At 43.1% G+C, this 23,961-nt stretch overlaps 1 protein-coding gene across 5 annotated transcripts in view; it reads left to right on the forward strand.

The window, feature by feature from the left end:
- WWC1 (WW and C2 domain containing 1) overlaps positions 1–23,961 on the forward strand; it is a 175,808-nt gene that overhangs the window by 75,349 nt on the left and 76,498 nt on the right. For 4 of the 5 annotated variants that reach the window (XM_005558470.5, XM_005558471.5, XM_005558472.5 and 1 more), the window contains exons 2-3: positions 596–705; positions 15,588–15,791. In XM_005558470.5, coding sequence (XP_005558527.3) covers positions 596–705; positions 15,588–15,791 — 314 coding nt within the window. Of the gene's footprint in view, positions 1–595; positions 706–15,516; positions 15,792–23,961 lie in introns of those variants that run through there. The other variant, XM_045394495.3, reaches the window with a different exon arrangement.

Below are 23,961 nucleotides of genomic sequence, written 5' to 3' on the forward strand. Positions count from 1 at the left end.
TTGTCTAGGGAAGCGCCGTTGTGGGTGCAAGCATTTGGGAATCAGCTCAAGAGGAAAATAAATATTGCTCATTGGCCAAACTCACAGGGATGGAACATCTGCTATTCTTGATGTTGCGGCAAGCCAGCCTTCCAAAGGGCAAGTGAGCATGACAGGCGTGAGACAGAGCCAGGATAAGGATTGGAGGTGGGGTGGCTGAGTGAGTTGCAGGTGGAAGAGCCAAGGGGGGCTGGAGTCCAAGTCAAGAAACAAGACTTGACCTTAGACCCTTTTCCTGCAAACCCTCAATCAGAGATGCAGAAACAAAGGCTCAAAGAAGGAAGGTGACTTGCTCCAGTCACTTCCAAAGGAGTGGCAAAGTTGGGACCAGAACACAGATTCCCTGCCTCCCCTACAGGGTGATCTTATCCTGCCGCTGCAGCTATGTGTTCACCTTCCCGGGAACAAAGGGGACAACAGAGCTGGTGCTGCTGCAGTGCAAAACTTCTGGATCTGTTGAGCCAGCCCAGAAAAGCAAGAGGCCCAGAGAAGCAGCAAGTTGTAGGCGTTTGGGGATTGTAGGCTGATGGAGTCTGTTTCTCCTCTCCCTTGCCAGGTACACCAAACCGCTCACCTTTGCTGACTGCATTAGTGATGAGTTGCCGCTAGGATGGGAAGAGGCATATGACCCACAGGTTGGAGATTACTTCATAGACCACAACACCAGTAAGTTCCTGACGGTCCTCCCTTCCCTGTGCCCTCTTCGTCCCTCTACCTCCAAGCCCACCCTCCCTCCAAGTCTGGAAGAACCACTTGCAGACTCTTGGAGCCAGATTGTATTTTGTTTTATATATATGTAGATAGAAACGTCGATGTAGATATAGATAGATAATGTATGCTCGTGTAAAAATAACAGTTTAGAAGGGTTTTTAATAGAATCTAAAACTCCTCTCACAATCCATCTCCCCAATTTTATGGGAGCAGCCATTGCGAACAGTTTCTTGTGTATCATTCCAGAAATTTTCTAATCATGTGTTTGTGTGTGTGTATGTGTACATATGCACATATATATTTACATATATAAATTTATGGGCATACCTTTTTTTCCCCCTAAAAGAAAGATGTGTCATTGTCATTGCCAGACCATCTTAGAGCAGCCAGAGCCCTAGCAGGCCCCCCACAGCACGTATGCATATATGTCCATAGTGGATTGGCAAGAGAGAGAGTGTGTGTGTGTGTATGTGTGTGCGTTTGTCTGGCCCGTCATACCAGTCAGCCCATGCTCACTTCATATCTGTGATCTGAGTATCCTGATCCATTACAAAGATTCCTAGTACCTCTGTCTCAGACCCTGATGGAGGGATGACTGGAGAAAAGAAGCAGGTTGTCTGACAGGTGGAGAAACCCAGGGAGCAGTCCTCCAGCAGGGGAGACTTTATGTGTGTTTGGGCCTCATCCATTGAGCACCCTGTTGGCCAGGACTGTTCTCTGAAATTTGCTGTCCCACTTGTCCATGTGTACAGAAGAAAGGGATTTTTCTGCCTCGCTCTCAGCCTTCTGAACTGTAGCATCCCCTTAATCCTCTCAGGCAAGAAGGAAATGGAATGAAATGGGATGTGCCTGGCAAAGTCTGAAGGCTGAGGCTAGGGCATCAAATCCTAATAGCCTCTGTTTACTGAGCACACCGTCTGTGCCATGCCCTGTGCTGAGCACTTGATAGGCATTATCTCTTTTAATCTTCCCAATTCCTGGTGGGACGGTGAGATGATCATCCCCATGTCATAAATGGGATTTAGAATTAATTGACTATGTAAGACTCACAGCTAAAATGTGGCAGGGCTGGGATTTGAACTGGTCCTGGAGAATGAAGTTGTACTTCTCCATCTACTTCCTCTTCCGGGTTTCAGTAGCACCCTGGCCACACCTTTCTTGTGCCCTTCATCACCCTGTATTATAATCATTTGCCTGTTGTTGTAGGTCTCCTAGAGCAGAGACTGTCTAATTCATCTCTCTAGTCCCAGGCCTTTGCCTGGTAAGACACGTAGTAGGTGTGAACTTAACCTGTGCTAAATAGAAAAGGGCATACGTGCATGAATGCATGAATAAATGGGTGAATGAGTGGACTGTTGTTGGCACCAAAGTGTAGAAGAGCTTCTGAGAGACAGCTAATGGCATTAATTGCATTGTTGGGGGTAGCAAAGGTTTTTATTAGCACTCGTGATTGCGTCCTGGATAATGAGAAGTAAATATGCCTAATTGAGTGTGTATGGGGAATGAGGTTAATGCTTGGAGGGCTGCATGGGATGCTGGGTTAAACACTGATGTGCAGGAGCCCTAATCAGTCTTTTCCTGTTTCTAATTGCTGAGTGCGTCCCCCTCATTAAAATCTCATGGCGGGAGTGGAATTTCAAGGTGCTTCTGGGAGCTATTGGAGAAATGGAAGAAAGTAGTAGCAGGCTGTGGCAGAGTTTATTCTTGAGGGAATGAAGGCAGAAATGGGGTATATGGGGGCAGAAATGGGGTATATGGGGGTGATTAAATGGGGCCATAGCAGGAAGAATTCTATCTGGTAGTTTCATAAGCTGTCAGGCTACTGGTTTCCTCTTGGTTTGAGGTGGTCTGGTTGGATGTGGGGGACCACCTCAGTAGATGGAGCCATTGATACCAATATAGTAGGAATATGAGCACCAAGGCCCAGGCATTCAGAGCCATGCGCTTGGACCAGTTCTGTGTGTGCATTGTTCATGGACTGAAATTCTCTTAAGAGTTATAGACATGATATCGGGCACGGTTACATGTGTCTGTAGTCCCAGGTACTTGGGAGGCTGAGGCAGGAGGATCATTTGAACCCAGGAGTTCAAGGCTAGTCTGGGCAACATAGCAAGGCCTTGTCTCATTAAAAAAAAAAAAAAAAAAAATGGCCAGGCGCAGTGGCTCATGCCTATAATCCCAGCATTTTGGGAGGCTGAGGTGGGTGGATCACAAGGTCAGGAGACCGAGACCATTCTGGCAAACACGGTGAAACCCTGTCTCTATTAAAAATACAAAAAATTGGCCAGGCGCGGTGGCTCACGCCTATAATCCCAGCACTTTGGGAGGCCGAGGCGGGCGGATCACGAGGTCAGGAGATCGAGACCATCCTGGCAAACACGGTGAAACCCCGTCTCTACTAAAAATACAAAAAAAAAACTAGCCGGGCGTGGTGGCGGGCGCCTGTAGTCCCAGCTTCTCGGGAAGCTGAGGCAGGAGAATGGCGTGAACCCGGGAGGCAGCGGAGCTTGCAGTGAGCGGAGATCACGCCACTGCACTCCAGCCTGGGCAACAGAGCAAGACTCCGTCTCAAAAAAAAAAAATACAAAAAATTAGCCGGGTGTGTTGGTGGGCACCTGTAGTCCCAGCTGCTCAGGAGGCTGAGGCAGAATGGCGTGAACCTGGGAGGTGGAGCTTGCAGTGAGCCGAGATCCCGCCACTGCACTCCAGCTTGGGCAACAGAGCAAGACTCTTCAAAAAAAAAAAAAAGGTATAGGCACAATATAATCAAACAACAGTTTGCTCATACATTCACCATCGAACATTCGTTGATTTAGCAAATGTTTATTGGCCAACTGTTCTGGGAGCTTGTGATACATGAGAGTACAAAATGGCAAAGATCCTTGCTCTTACAGAAATTTCATTTTGGCAGGAGAGACAAAAAATAAATAAGTAGCTGACGTAGTATGTTAGATAAAAAATAAATAAGTAGCTTACGTAGTATGTTCAGTACACAGAAAAGGAGCAAAGTGGGGGAGCTGAGGTGTGTTTGGGGGTGGTGAAGAAAGGGCAGTGGTAATGATGACCAAGAGTACCATTAAATATGGTCTTCAGGGAAGAAGATCTTGTTGAGAAAATGAGATTTGAGCTAAGACGTGAATGAGGTGAGAGAGCATTTCAAATAGAAAGCATAGATAGAACAAGGACTCCAGAGTGTGATCACATATATAGCTTGGTCAAGGGATAGCAAAGAGGCAAGTGTACATGTAGCATAATGAGTGAGGAGAGGGGAGAAGGACATCAGGACAGAGTGCGGCAGAGTAGAGGTCAGTTAGTGATCTGCCCCAGAGGCCTAGCTCTTGCTCTGTGTGAGATGGGAGTGAGCCATTGGAGAGTTTTAAACAGATGAGTAGCATGATCTGACTTATGCCTTAAAAGGGCCAATCTGACTGCCATGCTGAGAATACACCTTACTAGGGCAAGGGCGGAGGCACTTGTGAGCGACAGATGCCACAGTCCAGGCACCCTAGACCAGGGCTGTGGCAGTGGTCAGGATGAAGATTGGTCAGGTGCTGGATGCATTTTCTAGGTAAAGACAGCAGGATTTCCCGATAGATTGCATGCAAAGTGTGAGAGAAAAAGGAAAGAATAACTTCTGGAGCTGAGCAACTAGAAGGATGGAGTTGCTGTCAACCAAGTGGAGAGAACTGCAGGGGGAGTAGACTTAGCACGGAAGAGCAGGAGTTCATTTGAATACGCTGAGACTTAGATGCCTGTTACCTATCTGAGAGGACATGTGGCTTGACAGTTTGATATACGAATCTGGACTTTAGGAGAGAGAGATCTGGGCTGAAGATAAGTATTTGAGAGTTGCTGGCATATAGCTAGTATGTAAAGACATTAAGTTGGTTGGGAATGAAGCAGAGGAGAGGACCAAGGAATAAGCCATGGGTCTCCAGACAACAGAGGGTGGTAAGAAGAGGAAAAGCAGCACTGATTCTGAGAAAGAGTGATCAGAAAGGAGGGAGAGAAACCGAGTGTATTGGAAGCCACGTGAAGGAGACTATCAAGCAGAGAATTGCCAACAGTGTCGAATGCTTCTGACAGGGCAAATACAAAGAGGACCAAGGATAGACCAATAGATGTAGCAACCTGGGTGACCCTGACTTTGGAGGGCAGCTTTGGACAAGGACTAGAGGCAAATGCCTGACTAGAGTGAATCTAAAATAAAACAGAGGGGAGGAATTGGAAGCAGCAATGCAGACAACTCTTTCTTTTTTTCCTTTTCTTTTCCTTTTTTTTTTTTTTTTTTAGATGGAGTCTCATTCTGTTGCCCAGGCTGGAGTACAGTGGCGGATCTCGGCTCACTGCAACCTCCACCTTCCGGGCTCAAGCGATTCTCCTGCCTCAGCCTCCCAAGTAGCTGGAATTACAGGCGCCCGCCTCCACGCCCAGCTAATTTTTGTAATTTTAGTAGAGATGGGGTTTCACCACACTGGCCAGGCTGATCTCAAACTCCTAACCTCAGGTGATCCACCCACCTTGGCCTCCCAAAGTGCTGGGAATACAGACGTGAGCCACTATGCCCAGCCTACAGACAACGGTTTCTAAAACATAAGCCATTTTTATTATTTCATGTCAGTATTCAGTATCCCCACTGATTATCGACACATACCATGATTAGATGGTTTTAATCAGTGATCAAATTGTATGTCTGTTTTCTCTTCATACTATATCATAGATATCTAAGGGATACTATATAATCTTCATATTCGTCTCTTTATTTTTTAGACAGAGTCTTGCTCTGTCCCCAGGCTGTAGTGCAGTGGTGTGATCTTGGCTCACTGCAACCTCCGCCTCCCGGGTTCAAACAAATCTCCTGCCTCAGCCTCCTGAGTAGCTGGAATTACAGGCATGTGCCACCATGCCTAGCTAATTTTTGTATTTTTAGTAGCGATTGGGTTTCACCATGTTGGCCAGGCTGGTCTCAAACTCCTGACCACAGGTGATCGTCCTGCCTGGGCCTCCCAAAGTGCTGGGATTACAGGCGTGAGCCACTGTGCCTGGCCCATATTTGTCATTTTTAATACATCAAAAGGATGTGTCAATAAATTTTAACACATAAGGGAGGAAGTCCTAGCCAGAGCAGGAGAAAGAAATAGAAGATATCCAAATAGGAAAAGAAGAAGTCAGAATCTCTCTCTTCACTGATGATATGATTCTATACCTAGAAAACCCTGAAGATTCTGCCAAAAGACTTCTAGAACTGATAAGTGATTTCAGTGAAGTTTCAGGATACGAAATAAATATAAAAAATCAATAACATTTTTATACACCAATAATGTTCAAACTGAGAACCAAATCAAGAATGCAATCCCATTTACAGTAGCCACACACACAAAAAATACCTAGGAATACATCTAGCCAAGGAGGTGAAAGATCTTTACAAGGAGAACTGCTAAATACTGCTGAAAGAAATCACAGATGACACAAACAAATGGAAAAACATCCCATGCTCATGGATCGGAAGAATCAACATTGTTTAAATGGCCATACTGCATAAATCAATCTGCAGATTCAATGCTATTCATATCAAACTACCAACATCATTTTTCACAGAATTGGAAAAAACTATTCTAAATTCATTTTGAGCCAGAAAAGAGTCCAAATGGCCAAAGCAAATCTAAGCAGAAAGAACAAAGCCAGAGGCATCATATTATCCAACTTCAAACTATACTATAAGGCTGCAGTATCCAAAACAGCATGATACTAGTACAAAAGCAGACACATAGACCGATGGAACAGAATAGAGAATTTAGAAATAAAGCCGCACACCTACAGCTATTTGATCTTCAACTAAGTCGACAAAAATATGCAGTGAGGAAAAGACTTCCTGTTCAATAAATGGTGTTGGGATAGCTGGCTAGCCATATGCAAAAGAATAAAACTGGACCCCTACCTTTTACCATATTCAAAAATTAACTCAAAATGGATTAAAGATTTAAATGTAAGACCTCAAACTATAAGAAGCCTAGAAGAAAACCTAGGAAATACCATTCTGTACATTAGCCTTGGGAAAGATTTTTTTTTTTTTTTTTTTTTTTTTGAGACGGAGTCTTGTTCTGTCGCCCAAGCTGGAGTGCAGTGGCGCAATCCTGGCTCACTGCAAGCTCCGCCTCCTGGGTTCACGCCATTCTCCTGCCCCAGCCTCCCGAGTAGCTGGGACTACAGGCACCCGCCACTGCGCCCGGCTCATTTTTTTTGTATTTTTAGTAGAGACGGGGTTTCACCGTGGTCTTGATCTCCTGACCTTGTGATCCGCCCCGCCCGCCTCGGCCTCCCAAAGTGCTGGGATTACAGGCGTGAGCCACCGCGCCCGGCCGGGAAAGATTTTATGAGTAAGTCCTCAAAAGCAATTGCAACAAAAACTAAAATTGACAAACGGGACCTAATTAAACTAAAGAGCTTCTGCATAGCAAAAGAAGCTATCAACAGAGTAAACAGACAGCCTATGGAATGGGAGAAAATATTTGTAAACTATGCATCCAGTAAAGGTCTAATATCCAGAATCTATAAGGAACTTTAAAAAATCAACAAGCAAAAAACAACCCCATTAAAAAGTGAGCAAAAGAATGAACAGACCCTTCTCAAAAGAAGACATAAAAGAGGCTAACAACCATATGCAAAAATGCTCCACATCTGTGATCATCAGAGAAATGCAAATCAAAACCACAGTGAGATACCATCTCACACCAGTCAGAATGGCTATTATTAAAAAGTCAAAAAACAACAGATGCTGGTGAGGATGTGGAGAAAAGAGAACACTTATATGCTGTCAGTGGGAATGTAAATTAGTTCAACCACAGTGGAAAGCAGTTTGGAGATATCTCAAAGAACTTAGAACTACCATTCAACCCAGCAGTCCTATTAGGAGCTATATATCCAAAAGGAAAGAAATCATTCTACCAAAAGATACATGCACTCATATGTTCATTACAGTACTATTCCTAATATCAAAAACATGGCACCAACCTCAGTGCCCATCAGTGGTGGATTGAATAAAGAAAATGTGGTACATATACACCATGGAATACTATACAGCCATTAAAAAGCAAAAATCATGTCCTTTGCTGCCACATGGATACAGCTGGAGGCCATTATCCTAAGCAAATTAACACAAGAACAGACAATCAAATACTAGATGTTCTCACTTATAAGTGGGAGGTAAACAATGGGTACTTATGGACATAAAAGATGGCAGCAATAGACAGCAGGGACTACTAGAGAGGGTAGGGAGATGGGAGCAAAAGTTGAAAAACTACCTATTGGGTACTATACACAGTACCTGGGTGACCAGTTCAATCATACCCCAAACCTCAGCATCATGCAATACATCCATGTAACAAACATGTACATGTACCCCCTGAATCTAAAATTTAAAAGTTAAATTTTTTGAAAAAGTAAAAAATAAAACATATAATGGAAGTACCGTAATGCCCCTGTTGCCAACCTTTTGGTTTATTTTCATTTATTAGTTACTTCAAATAGCACTCAGGGAAGATTCTTTGTGTATGCTACTTTGTTTGTGATAATTTCCTGAAAATTCATTTCCAAGTATAGGATTTTTAAGTCAAAGTTATAAATACTTTGGGAGCTTTTAGTATACTTTCCTAGATTGGTGAATATTTCCAAAAGATTGTATCAGCCTGTATTGCCACAAGCCATGAGGGTACTGTTTTCCTCAGACCTTCATCAGTATGGGGCAATCATCATTTCTTTTGACTTTTGATACATTTATCATAGGTTTAAACTCTTACTTCATTATTTCGAATTTACACTCCTTTGCATAGTAACAATGTTGAATATTCTCCAGATGTTTGTAAGAGAATTGCTTTTGTTGTTGCTAAGGCCCTTGGAAAATGCAGTATTGTTAGCGGTGTGGGTGTGTATGCAGTGTGGAGAAAACAGGTGTGTGGCAAGTGTAGGAAGGGGTGGGTGTATGGAGAGCTCATGAGTGTACTGCTGTGTGTGCTGTATGGAGAATGTGTATGGAGTGTGTTTGTAGGGAGAGATTTAGAGCATGGAGCAGAAGAAAGTGGAGAAGTGGTTCTCAATGATGCCTGCACTAAAGTAGATACAAGTTTGGGAAGTAGCTGCTTTTGGAAAGAGGGATGTGAGGGAGATGTTTTATGTGGGAAATTTTATGGTGCACTGAATTATTAAGCTGTATCTATGTATACTTTTAATTAAAACAAGAACTAAAACGTAGTGGCCAAGGTGATCTCAAAGGGCCTGCCAGTTATAAAGTTACCTATTTTGGTAAGATGGACTTGAGGAAGGGTAGTGTCAGCAGAAGGGGCTGGGCTGTGGGAGGACCCCCTCAGGGTGTGACAGTTCAGAACTAACAGCATTAACACAACTCTTCTCTTTTTTTTTTGAGACGGAGTTTCACTCTTGTCACCCAGGCTGGAGTACAATGACGCGATCTTGGCTCACTGCAACCTCTGCCTCCTAGGTTCGAGTGATTCTCCTGCCTCAGCCTCCTAAGTAGCTGGGATTACAGGCATGCGCCACCACGCCCAGCTAATTTTTGTATTTTTAGTAGAGACAGGGTTTCGCCATGTTGGTCAGGCTGGTCTTGAACTCCTGACCTCAAGTGATCCACTTGCCTCGGTCTCCCGAAGTACTGGCATTACAGGCGTGAGCCACTGCACCCAGCCAATACAGCTCTTTAGAACCAGGTAAAGAACTTTTAAAAGGCCCAATGCCCTTGAAGGATTAATCTTTTTTCAGCAATTGCTGGTACAACTGGTATCCACATGGAAAAAAAATACGCCTCCACTTCTACCCTTGCCTCACACCATGTGTAAAATTAAACTCAAAATGGACCATAGACCTAAACATAAAAGCTAAAACTATAAAACATCTAGAAGAAAGCATAGGAGAAAATCTGCAAGATTTGATTATAGGCAAAGATTTTTTTTGGACAAGTCATAAAAAGCATTAACCAGAAAAGAAAAATTGATGAATTTTGTTTCATCAAATTAAAACCTTTATTCCTCAAAAGATGTTATTAAGAAACTGAAAAGACAAGCCACAGATAAGGAGACAATATTGCAATACATATATCTAACAAAGAACCCATATTCCAAGTATGTAAAGAAGTCCTACAACTTAACAGTAAGAAGCAGCTGGCACAGTTGCTCATGCCTGTAATCCCAGCACTTCAGGGTGCTGAAGTAGAGGGTCATTGAGCCCAGGAGTTCAAGACCAGCCATAGCAAAACATAAGGCAGCACAGGGCAACATAGTGAGACCTCATCTCTACAAAAATAAAAATGCAAAATCAGCTGGGGCATGGTGGTGCATGCCTGTAGTCCCAGCTACTTGGGAGGTTGAGGCTGGAGGATCACTTCAGCCCAGGAGTTCAAGACCAGCCTGGACAGCATAGTGAGACCTCCGTCTCAAAGAATAAAAAATAAAACTCCAATGAGGTATCATTACATACCCACTATAATGACTAAAATGAGGAAAAAAATAACAATACCAACTGCTAGCAAGGATGTGGAAGAACTAGAATTCGGATACACTGCTGGTGAGAATGTAAAATGGTACAACCAGTTTGGAAAAGTTTGCCGATTTCTTATGAAATTCGACATATACTTGCCAAGTGTAACCCAGCAATTCTACCCCTGGTATTTTTGCCCAAGAGAAATGAAAACATGCCCACACAAAGACTTAGAGTATTAGTCATAATAATCCCTAACTGGAAGCAAACTAACAATTTATCACAAAGTCCATGTGATATATTCATACAATAGAATATTATTCAGCAATAACAAGAAATGTACAACAGATCCAGCAATAGGGATGAGTCTCAAAAACCTTCTGCTTAGTGAAAGAACCAAGGCCCTAAGAGCAAATACTGTGTGAGTCCATGCATAGGAAGTTCTAAACAGGTAAACTGGGAGAGGGGGTGGGTAGAGGAGATTGCCTGGGAGCATCCAAGGGATCATTGGGGTAAAGGAAATATTCTTAGAAATGTAACAAATTGTTGCCCACTTCACACTGTAGATAATTCAGTGGCAATCTCTCGGGTGATTCCAGTGTGCAGTCAGTTTGAGAACCAGTTCTGGTGTGAGTTTGTGCATTGTTTTTGTCTATTTGTGCACCCATCTATTCTTGTTGGTTTACAAAAGAGACCATGAGTCACCAAAAATGGTCGCCAAGCCATCTGGTTTGGCCAGATCTTCAGGTAAGGGTCTCACATACCTTTATAATTTTACAGAGCGGGACTGAGGTCTAAGGCCAAAGGGAGGGTGCCCCTTCCAGATGAAATCCAGAACACTATGGGAGGATCCACCTAGGTGTCGCTTAGGGGACTTGACACGGGCCCAGCATTTCAACCAGCACCTGGGCAGGTGATTCCACCCGGAGCCCGTGTCACACCTGCTGGCCTCAGTGACCAATCGGCCCGTGTGTTTGTCATCTCTTAGACACTGGTTCTCACCTTGGGTGGCACATTGGAATTATTTGGGGAGCTTTGTAAATCATCATTGTTTTATTCTCACTCCCAGAGACTGGAATTTGATTGGTCCAGAGTAGGATCGAGATTTTTCAAAATTTCTCCCGGGTGATTGTAACGTTCAGCCAGGGACTCTCAGCTATATCTGCACCAGTGTCACCCAGAGAAGCTTTAAAAACTCTCAATACCTGAGCCCCACTCCTGGAAATTCTAATTTAAGTGTTCTGGGGCGGGAGGGGTAGGGTTCTTTTTTTTTTTTTTTTTTTTTTTTTTTTTTTTTTTAAGCTTCTCTGCTAATTCTAACATGCAGCAAAGACCCAGAATCACTGGATGAGGCACTGACTTTAAAAAAAAAAAAAACAATTTCACTGAGAATGTGGCGGGAGAGACACTCTTGGGTGCTGTCTTTGAGAACAGATATTACCTACCTTTGGAAGGTAATTTGGTAATATCTATTAAAATTGTAAGTGTGTGTACCCTCTCATCTAGTGGTTTCTCTTTAAGAAACCTATCCCACAGAATTAATAGCACAAGTTCATAGACACATGTTTTTAAGAACCCTTACTGCAGCATTGAATGTAGTAGCAAAAGGACTGAAAACAATTCAGATATTTCCCATTGAGGTCTGGTTAAATAAACCCAAATACCATAGCATGGAATGCTATACAGCTGTTTAAAAGATGGTGCATCTACAGGCAAAAATGATCATGCTATATCATTTGGAGACAAAAACAAGTCACAGACCAGTATGTTTGGCATGGTCCATGTTGCATTAAAGTAACCCTTGTTTATATAGTCACGTATGTATAAAGAAAAATTCATATATAATCAGAAGGCAGTATCTGCGTGAGACTCAGCAACAGTTACCTCTGGGCAATGGGATTGGGGAGATGGAAACTTTTCTTTTTTTTGAGACGGAGTCTCGCTCTGTCTCCCAGGCTGGAGTGTAGTGGCGCGATCTCGGCTCACTGCAAACTCTGCCTCCCGGATTCACGCCATTCTCCGGCCTCAGCCTCCTGAGTAGCTGGGACTACATGTGCCCGCCACCAAGCCTGGCTTATTCTTTGTATTTTTAGTAGAGACGGGGTTTCACCGTGTTATCCAGGATGGTCTCAATCTCCTGACCTCATGTTCCCCCCGCCTCAGCCTCCAAAAGTGCTGGGATTGCAGGTGGGAGCCACCGCGCCCGGCCAAAACTCTCTTATTTCACAAACTTGTCATGGTGGAATTGTGCGATTTTTCTTTTTTGTATTCTTCATTATTTTTCAGTGAAAAATCAGATCTTTTAAAAGTTGCAAACTTTAAGAAACGTTGTCAACCTGCTCAAGACAGGCTGAGCTGCTTTTTTCTGTGACCTGTACCAGCTGGAGGTGTAGGGCAGATCCCTCAGGGGGACCCACAGGTCCTGAACGCCATGGGAATCCACAGCTGCTGATGGGAGATGGGAACCCACAGCAGCTGTTCTGTAGCCCAGTTTTACAAATTCCACCTCCCCCTTGTTTTTTTGTTTTATCTTTGTATTATTTTTGCAGTCGTTCCTGCCTCTCATTTGGTTTGAAGGGATGGAAAGCTTTCCGCATGAGGGGCAGTTTTTTGTAGCCACTGTCAGCAGTCTTCAGACCTCACTTTTTTTCTCAGAAAAAGGAGGAAAAGCTTGAAGAATTGCTATTCACAGACGATTCATAAATTGGTCCTAGACTGGGCACAGTGCCTCATGCCTGTAATCCCAGCACGTTGGGAGGCCAAGGCAGGTGGTCACCTGAGGTCAGGAGTTCAAGACTAGCCTGGTTAACATGGTGAAACCCTGTCTTTACTAAAAATACAAAAATTAGCTGGGCGTAGTGGCGGGTGCCTGTAATCCCAGCTACTCAAGAGGCTGAGGCAGGGAGAATTACTAGAACCCAGGAGACAGAGTTTGCAGTGAGCCGAGATCGTGCCACTGCACCCCAGCCTGGGAGACAGAGCAAGACTCCATCTCAAAAAAAAAAAAAAAAAAAGAAAAAGAAAACAACAACAACAAAAACTGGTCCTAGGCAATCATTTGGGTTTTACTTTCTCTTTTTTTTTTTTTTTTTTTTTTGAGACGGAGTCTTGCTCTGTCACCCAGGCTGGAGTGCAGTGGCTGGATCTCAGCTCACTGCAAGCTCCGCCTCCCAGGTTTACGCCATTCTCCTGCCTCAGCCTCCCGAGTAGCTGGGATTACAGGCGCCCGCCACCTCGCCCGGCTAGTTTTTTTGTATATTTTTTAGTAGAGACGGGGTTTCACCGTGTTAGCCGGGATGGTCTCTCGATCTCCTGACCTCGTGATCCGCCCGTCTCGGCCTCCCAAAGTGCTGGGATTACAGGCTTGAGCCACCGCGCCCGGCCGGGTTTTACTTTCTCTATCATTTGTTTCCTTTACCTGGCACAAGTGCTTTCGTTTCCTGTTTCCTGGGAAGTCGTGACACAGGGTTCATTACCCCTTTAACAGATACAAAACTAGATTCAGAGAGGTTAAACAGCCTTTCTGTTGTAACACAGCGATTATTGGCAGGAATGAGAATTTGGCTCTGCTGCTTCTTTGATCTTTCTTCCACTGGAGATGCTCATTGGACCTGTTTAGGTGGAATGAGAGCTAAAGGGCCTAGATTGGGAGGCATAAACTCCAGTATTCCCAGGGCTAGGCATATGACATAAGTGAATGAAGCAGACCAGGTTTTGACAGATGGAGTGCTGGAATTTCTGGCCAGTTGTGAACCCAAGGTGGCCAGAACTTCTGAATGATCAAGAAAAGTCATAAAACGGGATTTAAATGAATATATCTCTCAATTTTTTACATACCAGTAACCAATTCAGAAGCAACATGTATCTGGTGGCTGGATTCACCACATTGTCCTGATTGTACAATTTCTGGTTTGTTGATCACTCCTAACACCACCCAACAACTGGGGGTGACTGAGGAGTTAATAGTCCATGGGCATTGATTCTTTGACGTTATTTTAACCTCTTCCATAGCTAGTCAGCTGCTTTTTTTTTCCATATCATTATTGTGTATGTTTTTTGTACACATAATTTTGTAAAAAGTAAAATATCCTAAAATATTCTGCCACCTAGTTGGCTATTGATATTTTCCTATTTTCTCATCTTTTTGAGAATATGCATGTTGATTTTGATAGATACAATTATTTATTCAGTTTTATGACCTGCATATTATAAGCACCTTTCCATTTTATTAATTTTTCTTCAAAGGCATTATCTTTATAATAGTGCATTCTGTGAATATAGCATATATTTGAACACTTGTTTCCTACGTGACTTTGAGCAAGTTACTTATTGAACACTTGTTTCCTATGTGTCTTTGAGCAAGTTACTTAACCTATGTCTCAGTTTTCTCATTGGTATAATGGGGATAGTAATAGAATCTATAAGGTTAGTGTAAGGATTTAAGAAGTAAACGTATGTAAAGTACTTAGAATAGCACTTACCATAGAATGAATGACATGTGCTTGCTATTTCATAATATATTATTATTATCATGATTTTGTACAAATATATGTTTGACTGAATTTAAATTACTTTTTATAATGAATTACTGTAGGGATAATTATTGGTCAAAGCGTATTAACATTTTAAGGCTCTTAATTTGCGTAGTCAGATAGTCTTCTAGTAAGGCTATTCTAATTTACATTTCCAGCTGGCTGTGGGGTACCTATTTCTCCATATTCTCTGAAACATTGGTTATTTTTCTTTCCTTTAGTCTTCACCAAGGGATATTACCTTGAACCTCTCTGTCTAGATTAGTACTCCAGCCGTATCCTTATTCAGGCTGTTCTCAGAGATTGACATTGGGTTTGGAAATTGATCCTGGTTTATTCTTTTTTTTTTTTTTTTTTTGAGACAGAGTCTCGCTGGAGTACAGTGGCACAATTTCAGCTTGCTGCAACCTCCCCGTCCCGGGTTCAAGCAATTCTTCTGCCTCAGCCTCCTGAGTAGCTGGGATTACAGGTGCCTGCCACCATACTGGCTACTTTTTGTATTTTTAGTAGAGACGGGGTTTTACCATGTTGACCAGGCTGGTTTCAAGCTCCTTGACCTCAAGCGATCCACCTGCCTCAGCCTCCCAAAGTGCTGGGATTACAGGCATGAGCCACCGCACCCAGCCCCCCTGGCTTATTATTTGTTTGACTACTCCAAACGGAGAATCACTGTCATTTAGTAAATGAGTTTGCCCCACTTACATTTATTGTGATTTGTCTATGTATTTTACTTTTTGTTTTCTGTTAGTGGATTCCACAGGCTACCAGCCCAACAGATATTTGTGAGATGCTGACCTAGAATCTCTGGGTCTGTTCCAGAAACCACTCAGATTGAGGATCCTCGAGTACAATGGCGGCGGGAACAGGAACATATGCTGAAGGATTACCTGGTGGTGGCCCAGGAGGCTCTGAGTGCTCAAAAAGAGATCTACCAGGTGAAGCAGCAGCGCCTGGAGCTTGCACAGCAGGAGTACCAGCAGCTGCATGCCGTCTGGGAGCACAAGCTGGGCTCCCAGGTCAGCTGTGAGTACCTCCCACTACCACCACCCCCACCAACACCAACAGAGAATGGCCACACTGAGTTCTGCCAGTATTGCTTCTCAAGTCTGCCCATTTTTCTTCACCTCTACTCTTTGTCCAAACCACCATCTTGTCTACTGCTCTTCCTGCTCCTACCTGTGCCTTGCAGTGATTCATTTGCCATTTGCATTTCATTTTATTTCATTTGTAATCATCTCAGAATGCCAATCGGGTTACATATCTCCTTGTTTAAAAACTTTCAGGGACTAGGGGAATTGGGAGTGGGGAATTCTTAGTTAACAAGTACAGAGTTTCAGTTTGGGAAGAAGAAAAATTTCTTAGAGGTGGATGGTAGTACGTTCACAACAGTGTAAATGTACTTAATGCTACTGAACAGTACACTTAATTAATGGCTAAAATGGTAAATTTTATGTTGCATGTATTTACCACAATTTCAAAACAATCAAATGCCCTTCAGTGGCTTCCCGTCACTCTTTCCATGACCTACACAGCCCTCTGTGGTTAGTCCCCTGCGAGCCACTCCTGCCTCATCTCACGCCCTCCTCACTAGGCTCCAGATGCACTGAGTCCCCAGCCCCCCATTCTGCTTCCCTACCCCCCCCCTGCAATTTTCCACCTCAGTCCCTTAGTATTTGCCGGTCCCCTTCCTAGAATGCTTTGTCACCCATCCATTTGCAAGGCTAAATCCTTCTCAGTCTTCAAGTCTCATCCTTCAGGTCATCACCTCTGAGAGGCCTGCCCTGACAACTCTATCAGAAGCCTCTCTTCCGCAACTCTAGTCTCAGCCATGGCTATCTATTTCCTTCATAGCACATGTCACAATACATCTGCTTGTATGTTATCAATATTTCCTCCACCAGAACATAAATTTGGTAAGGGCGGGGCTCCTATCCTATTCCTGGTACCCAAAGGAGGAGAGCAAGCACACCAAAATCCCCTTGTTCTTTTTTTTTTCCTTTTTTCTTTTCTTTTTTTTGAGGTGGACCCTCTCTCTGTCACCTGAGCTGGAGTGCAGTGGCGCAGTCTTGGCTCACTGTAACCTCCGCCTCCCAGGTTCCAGCAATTCTCCTGTCTTAGCCTTTCAAGTAGCTAATTTTTGTATTTTTATTAGAGACAGAATTTCCCCATGTTGACCAGGCTGGTCTCGAACTCCTGACCTCAGGTGATCCACCTGCCTCAGCCTCCCAAAGTGCTGGGATTACAGGCATAAGCCATCATGCCAAGTCTCACTATTTCTAATAACCAAATTGTTCCTATATTTATTCAGTCTCTGTTTCATGCTAGGCACTCTGCTATAGTCTGAATATGCTATTTCTATTAATTCTCATAACAGTTCTATGAGCAAGAACAATTAATGTCACCTTTTAACAGATTAGGAAACTGAGACTTAGGATCAACAGTGTGCCCAGGGTCTTACAGCTGGTGAGAGATAGTGATAACTTGCAAATCCATTCTGTTGTCCCCACAGTATTTTCAGTGTGGGCCAGGCCAGGGGGACTAGTGTCAGGGCTTGGTGTCAGGGTGGCCATGGCTGGGTTGGGCCATTGAACTCTCCTCCAGCCTGAAGCCCTCACTTTGAGAAGTTCTGTCTGCTACCAAGACAGGGCAAACTCTGCCAGGGTACTTACTGTCCCAGCCCTGCCTTTTTCCTTAGCAGCTCAGGAAAACCCCCGGAATCTCAGCGATTATAGAAAAGAACTCTATTACATTCATTAGCTATTCTGTGTCAAGTAATGTTCTGGAGACTCTTAGGAAGGTTTTAGCACTTAATCTGTCTTAGTCAACTCGAGCTGCCATAACAAAATACCATAGATAGGGTGACTTAAACGATAGACATTTATCTTCTTACAGTTCTGGAGCCTGGACGTCTGAGATTCGGGTACCAGCATGGTCAGGTTCTGGCGAGGGTTCTCTTCCTGGCTTGCAGACAACTGCCTTCTCTAGTGCCTCTTTCTATAAGGGCAGTAATCCCATCATGAGAACCCTACCCTCAAGACCTCATTTAAGCCTGACTATTTCCCCAAAGCCTCATCTTCAAATACTATCACTTGGGGGATTAGGACATCAATGTATTGTATTTATTTGGGGGAGACACAATTCAGTTCATACCATTATTGTTAAAACAGTCCTGGAAGGGAGATGTTATTGTCCCTGTTGAACCTCAGGTTTAAAGGAGCAAAGTGATTTCTCTGTCTCTCTCTAAAGTCCCACAGTTTGAAAAAGTGTTAGGTGTATATAAAAACAAATAAAAACAAACCTTTGTATTTTGGGGGATAAGATATTTACATGGATTCATAATTACATGTCAGGTAATGAGAATTACCCCACAGATCACTCACTAATTTCAGAAGGATGTACTTTTACATTGGAGAGATGTGCAGCCTCCACTTTGCATAGTGGTAAAATTAGCATGACCAGTAATGAGACCAGGTGATATCAATGCCTTCTGATGTGATGCAATAAAGACATCATGGAGGATCCCTCACAAGAATATTTAATATGAATCTAATCAAGAGCACAGCCAGACAAATCCATAATATGGATTATTCTATAAGACAATTAGACTAGGTTTTTTTTTTAAAGTCTAGAGAGGCGTATCACCAAATGAAATGTTTGTACCTTGAACTAGAGCATGAAATGGGGGAAAAGCAGCCCTAAAAGACATTCTCAGACAATTGGAGACTTTCCTGAGTTGTGATAATGGAGTTATGAATATGTAGGAGAATGTCTACATAGATTTTATGAAGATGCATGTGGCAGCATATCTGCAGTTTATTCCAAAAAAAAGTCCAAGAAAAAAAGGAAAGGAAAGGAAAAAGGAAAAACTCATCCGGGCATGGTGGCTCACACCTATAATCCCAGCAATTTGGGAGGCTGAGGTGGTGGATCAACTGAGGTCAGGAGTTTGAGACCAGCCTAGCCAACACGGTAAAACCTTCTATCTTCCGAAAATACAAAAATTAGCCAAGCATGGTGGCAGCTACTATAGTCCCAGCTACTTGGGAGGCTGAGGCAGGAGAATTGCCTGAACCTGGGAGGCGGATGTTGCAGTGAACCAAGATTGCACCACTGTACTCCAGCCTGGGGGACAGAGTGAGACTCCATCTCAAATAAATAAATAAATAAATAAATAAATAAATAAATAATCGTCAGTGACACATTGATGGCTTTGAATATGGTCCAGATTTTCGTCTTTTGCCACCATTTCTAATCATGATTAATGGAGGGCTTACTGTGAACCACCCTAATGAGAGGAAGAAAGAACTGGGGTGAGAAGAGGTATGGCAAGAAGAAGCTTGGGAAAATATTAAAAATTCGTGGCTCTAAGAGAAGGATATATTGAGATTCATTATATTATTCTTTCAAATTGTCTATAGATAAAACGTTTCCAGAATTAAAAACCAGAGTTGGGCACTATGAGAATGAAACATTCACATGAGAAGCACTGTAGTAGGAGGCCAGGCACGGTGGCTCATGCCTGTAATCCCAGCACTTTGGGAGGCTGAGGCAGGCAGATCATGAGATCAGGAGATTGAGACCATCCCAACCAACATGGTGAAACCCCGTCTCTACTAAAAATACAAAAATTAGTTGGGCGTGGTGGCTCACACCTGTAGTCCCAGCTACTCGGGAGGCTGAGGCAGGAGAATCGCTTGCTTGAACCCAGGAGACGGAGGTTGCAGTGAGCTGAGACAGCACCACTGCACTCCAGCCTGGGACAGAGTGAGACTCCTTCCCTAAAAAAAAAAAAAAAAAAAAAAAAGCACTGTAGTGGGAGGTGGCAGCTGGACTCTGACGTCAGATAGCCTGGGTGTTCTCTAGGGGAGCGTATTCCCTCTTTAAGTCTCAGAATCTTTATGTTTAACTATTGAATTTTTTTTTTAGTTAATTTTTAAATTCTTGGCACCCAACATGGGGCCTGAATCTATGACCCTAAGATTAAGAGCCTCATTCTCTACTGACTAAGCCAGTCAGGCAGAAATGTTAATAGTACCTTCATCTCATGGGACCATGTCAGAGTTTCCTAACCTCAGCACCATTAACATTGCGGTCTGAGTAACTTCTTTATGAGGGCTGTGTATTATAGAGTGTTTAGCAGCATCCTTGTTCTATACCCACTAGATGCCAGTAGCACCCCCACCCAAGTTGTGATAACAAAAAGTGTCTCTAGATTTTGTCATAAGTCTTAGGGGATAAAACTGCCCAAACCACTGGTCTAGGTAAGACACTTGGTACTGTTTCCTTAGAACATATTAATGGCTCAATAAATAGTCCTATTGATAGGAAACACATAATATTTTGAGACTATGAACTCTGGAACCAGACTTTTTTGTTCAAATCAAAGATATGCAAATTACTAATTGTTGTAACCTTGCACAAGTTATGCTACTTCTCTGCCTCAGTTTTCTTCATCTATAAAATCAGTCTAATCTTAGGATAATCTTCACGGGCGTGTTATGGGGCCTAAATTAGTTAACAAATGTAAAGTCCTTGGAATAGTATTTTTCATATTCTTAACCTCTCAGTAAATTATTATTATTAATTCGTTAGCATTGTAAATGAAAAAGAGGGTTTTTTTTTTTAACAGATCTCTGGAACCAATAAGAATAAATCCATGATCAAAGGTAGGAAGTAAACAATGCAGTTCCTCATCCTTGTCATATGACTTCCAGACACTCCCAAGAGCTCCACTGGCCTCAGAGGCATCACCACCATTTTCAGTGTTAAATATCTTCCATCTGAAAGGACTGGGGTCATTTCAGGCAACTGGATCTGAGATTCAAACCACACAGAAACTGGGATTCCCCCAGCCCAAGCATCCCAGTTAAACCAGGTGTGACCCAAGCCTCATCATGACTCTTGTCTTCAAGTTTTACAAGCCAGGTTTGCCTTCCTAGTCAAGCTCTTGGCATGACAGATAGATGAAGTCACATACCTGTTCTCTAACTCAGATGGCTTGCCAGGGCTTGTGAGGGTTTTGCCACCTGGGCTTGGCTGCTCTGGGTCCCAGACACAGATGCGGCCCTGCCTTGCGGATGGAGACTTTGCTGTCGACTCTCTGGTGTAATCTCCAGCTCCATGGGGAAGAAGAGAACTAACATTTAATATGCACCTGTTGTATGCCTGGAGGACAATACGTTAGGCACTCTAAGTAACCTCCCTCCTGAATCACACACACAGTCCTCTAAGACAGTGTTGTTCCCATTCTGCAGACAAGGGAACTGAGGCCTCCAAAGAGAAAGTTGCTTCCCCAAAGGCACACTGGTAAAGAGTGGCAAGGTAGCCTTTGTAACCAGATATATCTCACCTCAAAATCAATTTTCTTAATTTAACCCATGTCAGTCAGTCAAATACTAAGGTTCTTCAGCTACACTTGCTTCTTCCACCCTCTAAAAGGTGAGAACTCAGGAGAACTGGGTTCTTTGGGACCTTATCGTATTTTCCCCTCCCTAGGCCTTGATTTGCCATTTGGAAAATAAATCACTGGGGGCCTTCCAGTTAAAAATGCCAGTTGAAGCCAGGCATGGTGGCATACACGTGTAGTTCCAGTTACTCAGGAGGCTCAAGTGGGGGGATTGCTTGAGCCCAGGATTCCAGTCCAGGCAACATCGTAAGATCTCATCTCTAAAAACTAAAAAATGCCAGTTGAACCACTCACTTGATTTTACTCACTGCAAAACTAGGAGAATATCAGATAAAATATATTTTTTAAGGCATACGTATATATAAGATTAGGGAAAATTGGAGAAGGAGCAGCAATAAAATTTGGAGGCTGGACAGCAGACAGACAGGTGGCAACCTATGTAGCAGACCTGAGAAAAGAGAAAATGGGCTGATAGTGAGGAAGGCTCACAACACTGTTCTATAAAGCACTTGCAAAAACCGTGGATGTTGGTGGCAGCAGCTATTTCTGCAAGTAAGACTGAAGGGAGGAGGGTCTCAAAGAGGTTTGAGTAAAAATTGTTTCTGAGACAATTAGACCATGAGATCTTTTCCTTAAACTGATACAGTCAGGCAACCACCATCTTCAGTCTGGCAAATGACTGGAAGTTTATTTTTTGGAGAGGGTAAAATAGAGTTTCTGGACTCCAGGACACAAGGCAAATTCAGAGCCAGAGTGTACTATCCTGAAAGCACAGTGAGTAAGCGAAGGGTATTGAGACCTTAGCCCTCATATACCACTTGGTGCCCAGAATGGTGCCAGGTCATTACCCTCTAGAGTGGACAGTGGAGAACTCTACTGGAAATCTGACGAGGGAAGAGCTTTAGAGAAAAGCTGGAAAGACACTGACATTGAGGATTCCTGGAGGAAACCAAATCATGTCCAGCCAAATCATGTGCTGTGGCCAGGCGCTCATGCCTGTAATACCAGCATTTTGAGAGACCGAGATGGGGGGATCACTTGAAGTCAAAAGTTTAAGACCAGCCTGGGCAACATAGTAAGACCTCATCTCTACCAAAAATTTAAAGAAGAAAATTATCCGAGTGTGGTGGCAGGCACCTGTAGGTCCAGCTGTTCAGTAGGCTGAGGCAGGAGGATTCCCTGAGCCCGGGAGTTCAAGGTTACAGTGAGCTATGATTGTGCCACTGCACTTCAGCCTGGGCAACAGACACCCTGTCTCTTAAATAATAAAATAAATTTTAAAAATAGAAAACAAATCATGTGCTATGCAATCACAGTCCACAAACCCCGCTCCAGTCAGCATTTTGGGCTCCCATCCTTAAATGTGATCAGATAACCAAGATTCCAGATATCTGAGGAAAGCCTCTAACAGAGAAAATAGAGACTCAAACCAACATGTGGTGAAGAGAGGGCTTGGAGGAAACAAGGAGTATACATGAAGAAGAGAACATTAAGAGAAGCTATGTGGTCAGGAAACAAGAGCACGGTACTGCATTGTTTAAAAAGGAAACTTCAGAGAATAAAAAAGAGCTCTTGGAAATTAAAATATGAGAGTAGACATGAAAACTCCAAAGGAAGACTGGAAAATAAAACTGAGGAAACCTAAAAATCAGAGCAAAAATACAAGATTGAAAATAAGAGGGAAAAAAAATAGACTACAAGGACAGGAAATCTACTATCTGAGGAAAACATGTTCCAGATAGAACAGAGGAAACAGACGAGAAAAGCATTGCTGAAATAATTCAGAAACATTTCCCAAAACTGAAGGAGGAGAATTTTTAGACTGAAAGGGTTCACTGAGTGTCCAACACAGTGGATGAAAGTCGGCTCACACCAAGATATCTCATTGTGGAACTTCAAACACTGGGATAATTCAAGATCCTAAAAGGTTTCAGAGAGAAATAAATCAGGTCACACAGAAATGATCAGGACTCAGAATAGCTCCAGACTTCTCACTAATAGCGATGGAAACCTAAAAGACCATGGCGCAATGCCTTCAGGTTTTAAGGAAAATTATTTCTGACCTAGAATTCTATATCCAGCAAAACTACCTTTAATCAAGTGTAGGGCCGAATAAGGCTATTTTCAGACATGTAAGATTTCAGAAAGTTCATTTCCTTCATGGTTTCTTTCTCAGGAAGCTACTGGAGATGATGTTCTACCAAAATGAGGGGGTAGACCAAGAAAAGGAAGACGTGGTATACAGAGAGGTGAGGAGACACGCAGAGGAACACAAAGGGGGATCTCAGGAAGCCAGCCAAGCACAGAGAGCAGCTCGCTCACACTGAAGCAGGGCAGAAGCCCTGGCAGGACAGATCCCAAAATAGAAAACTCACCAGATTCACACTGGTCTGGACTTTAGGAGATGAGATTTAGGTAACCGGCAGAATGTGAGGCTGAATTAGTCATAAGTTTGTAGAAACTAAGCAAATGTAAAAATGACAATAATTAACTCAAGGGGAAAAAAAAAGTGCTGAAAAGTAAAAGTAAGCAAAGTCAGCTAGCTGATTCCACCCTGAATAGTGTTTGCAGAGTAAAAATAATGCAAACACTGAAGATCGCTTTCATCAAGCGTATACTATTGCTTTTAGGATGATGGGGAGATGGGAGAGGTGCATGTGTGTGCTGTAGGGGGTGGGGAAAGAAGGGAGGCTAAGTCCCCATCCTCCTGAGAGGTAAGTAAGTAAGTAATGCCGAAAACAGAAAAGATCAAGGAGCAGTAATGCATGCATATTATTAGACACATAG

The sequence above is a fragment of the Macaca fascicularis genome, chromosome 6 (assembly GCF_037993035.2).
Source record: "Macaca fascicularis isolate 582-1 chromosome 6, T2T-MFA8v1.1".
NCBI classification, from domain to species: Eukaryota; Metazoa; Chordata; class Mammalia; order Primates; family Cercopithecidae; genus Macaca; species Macaca fascicularis.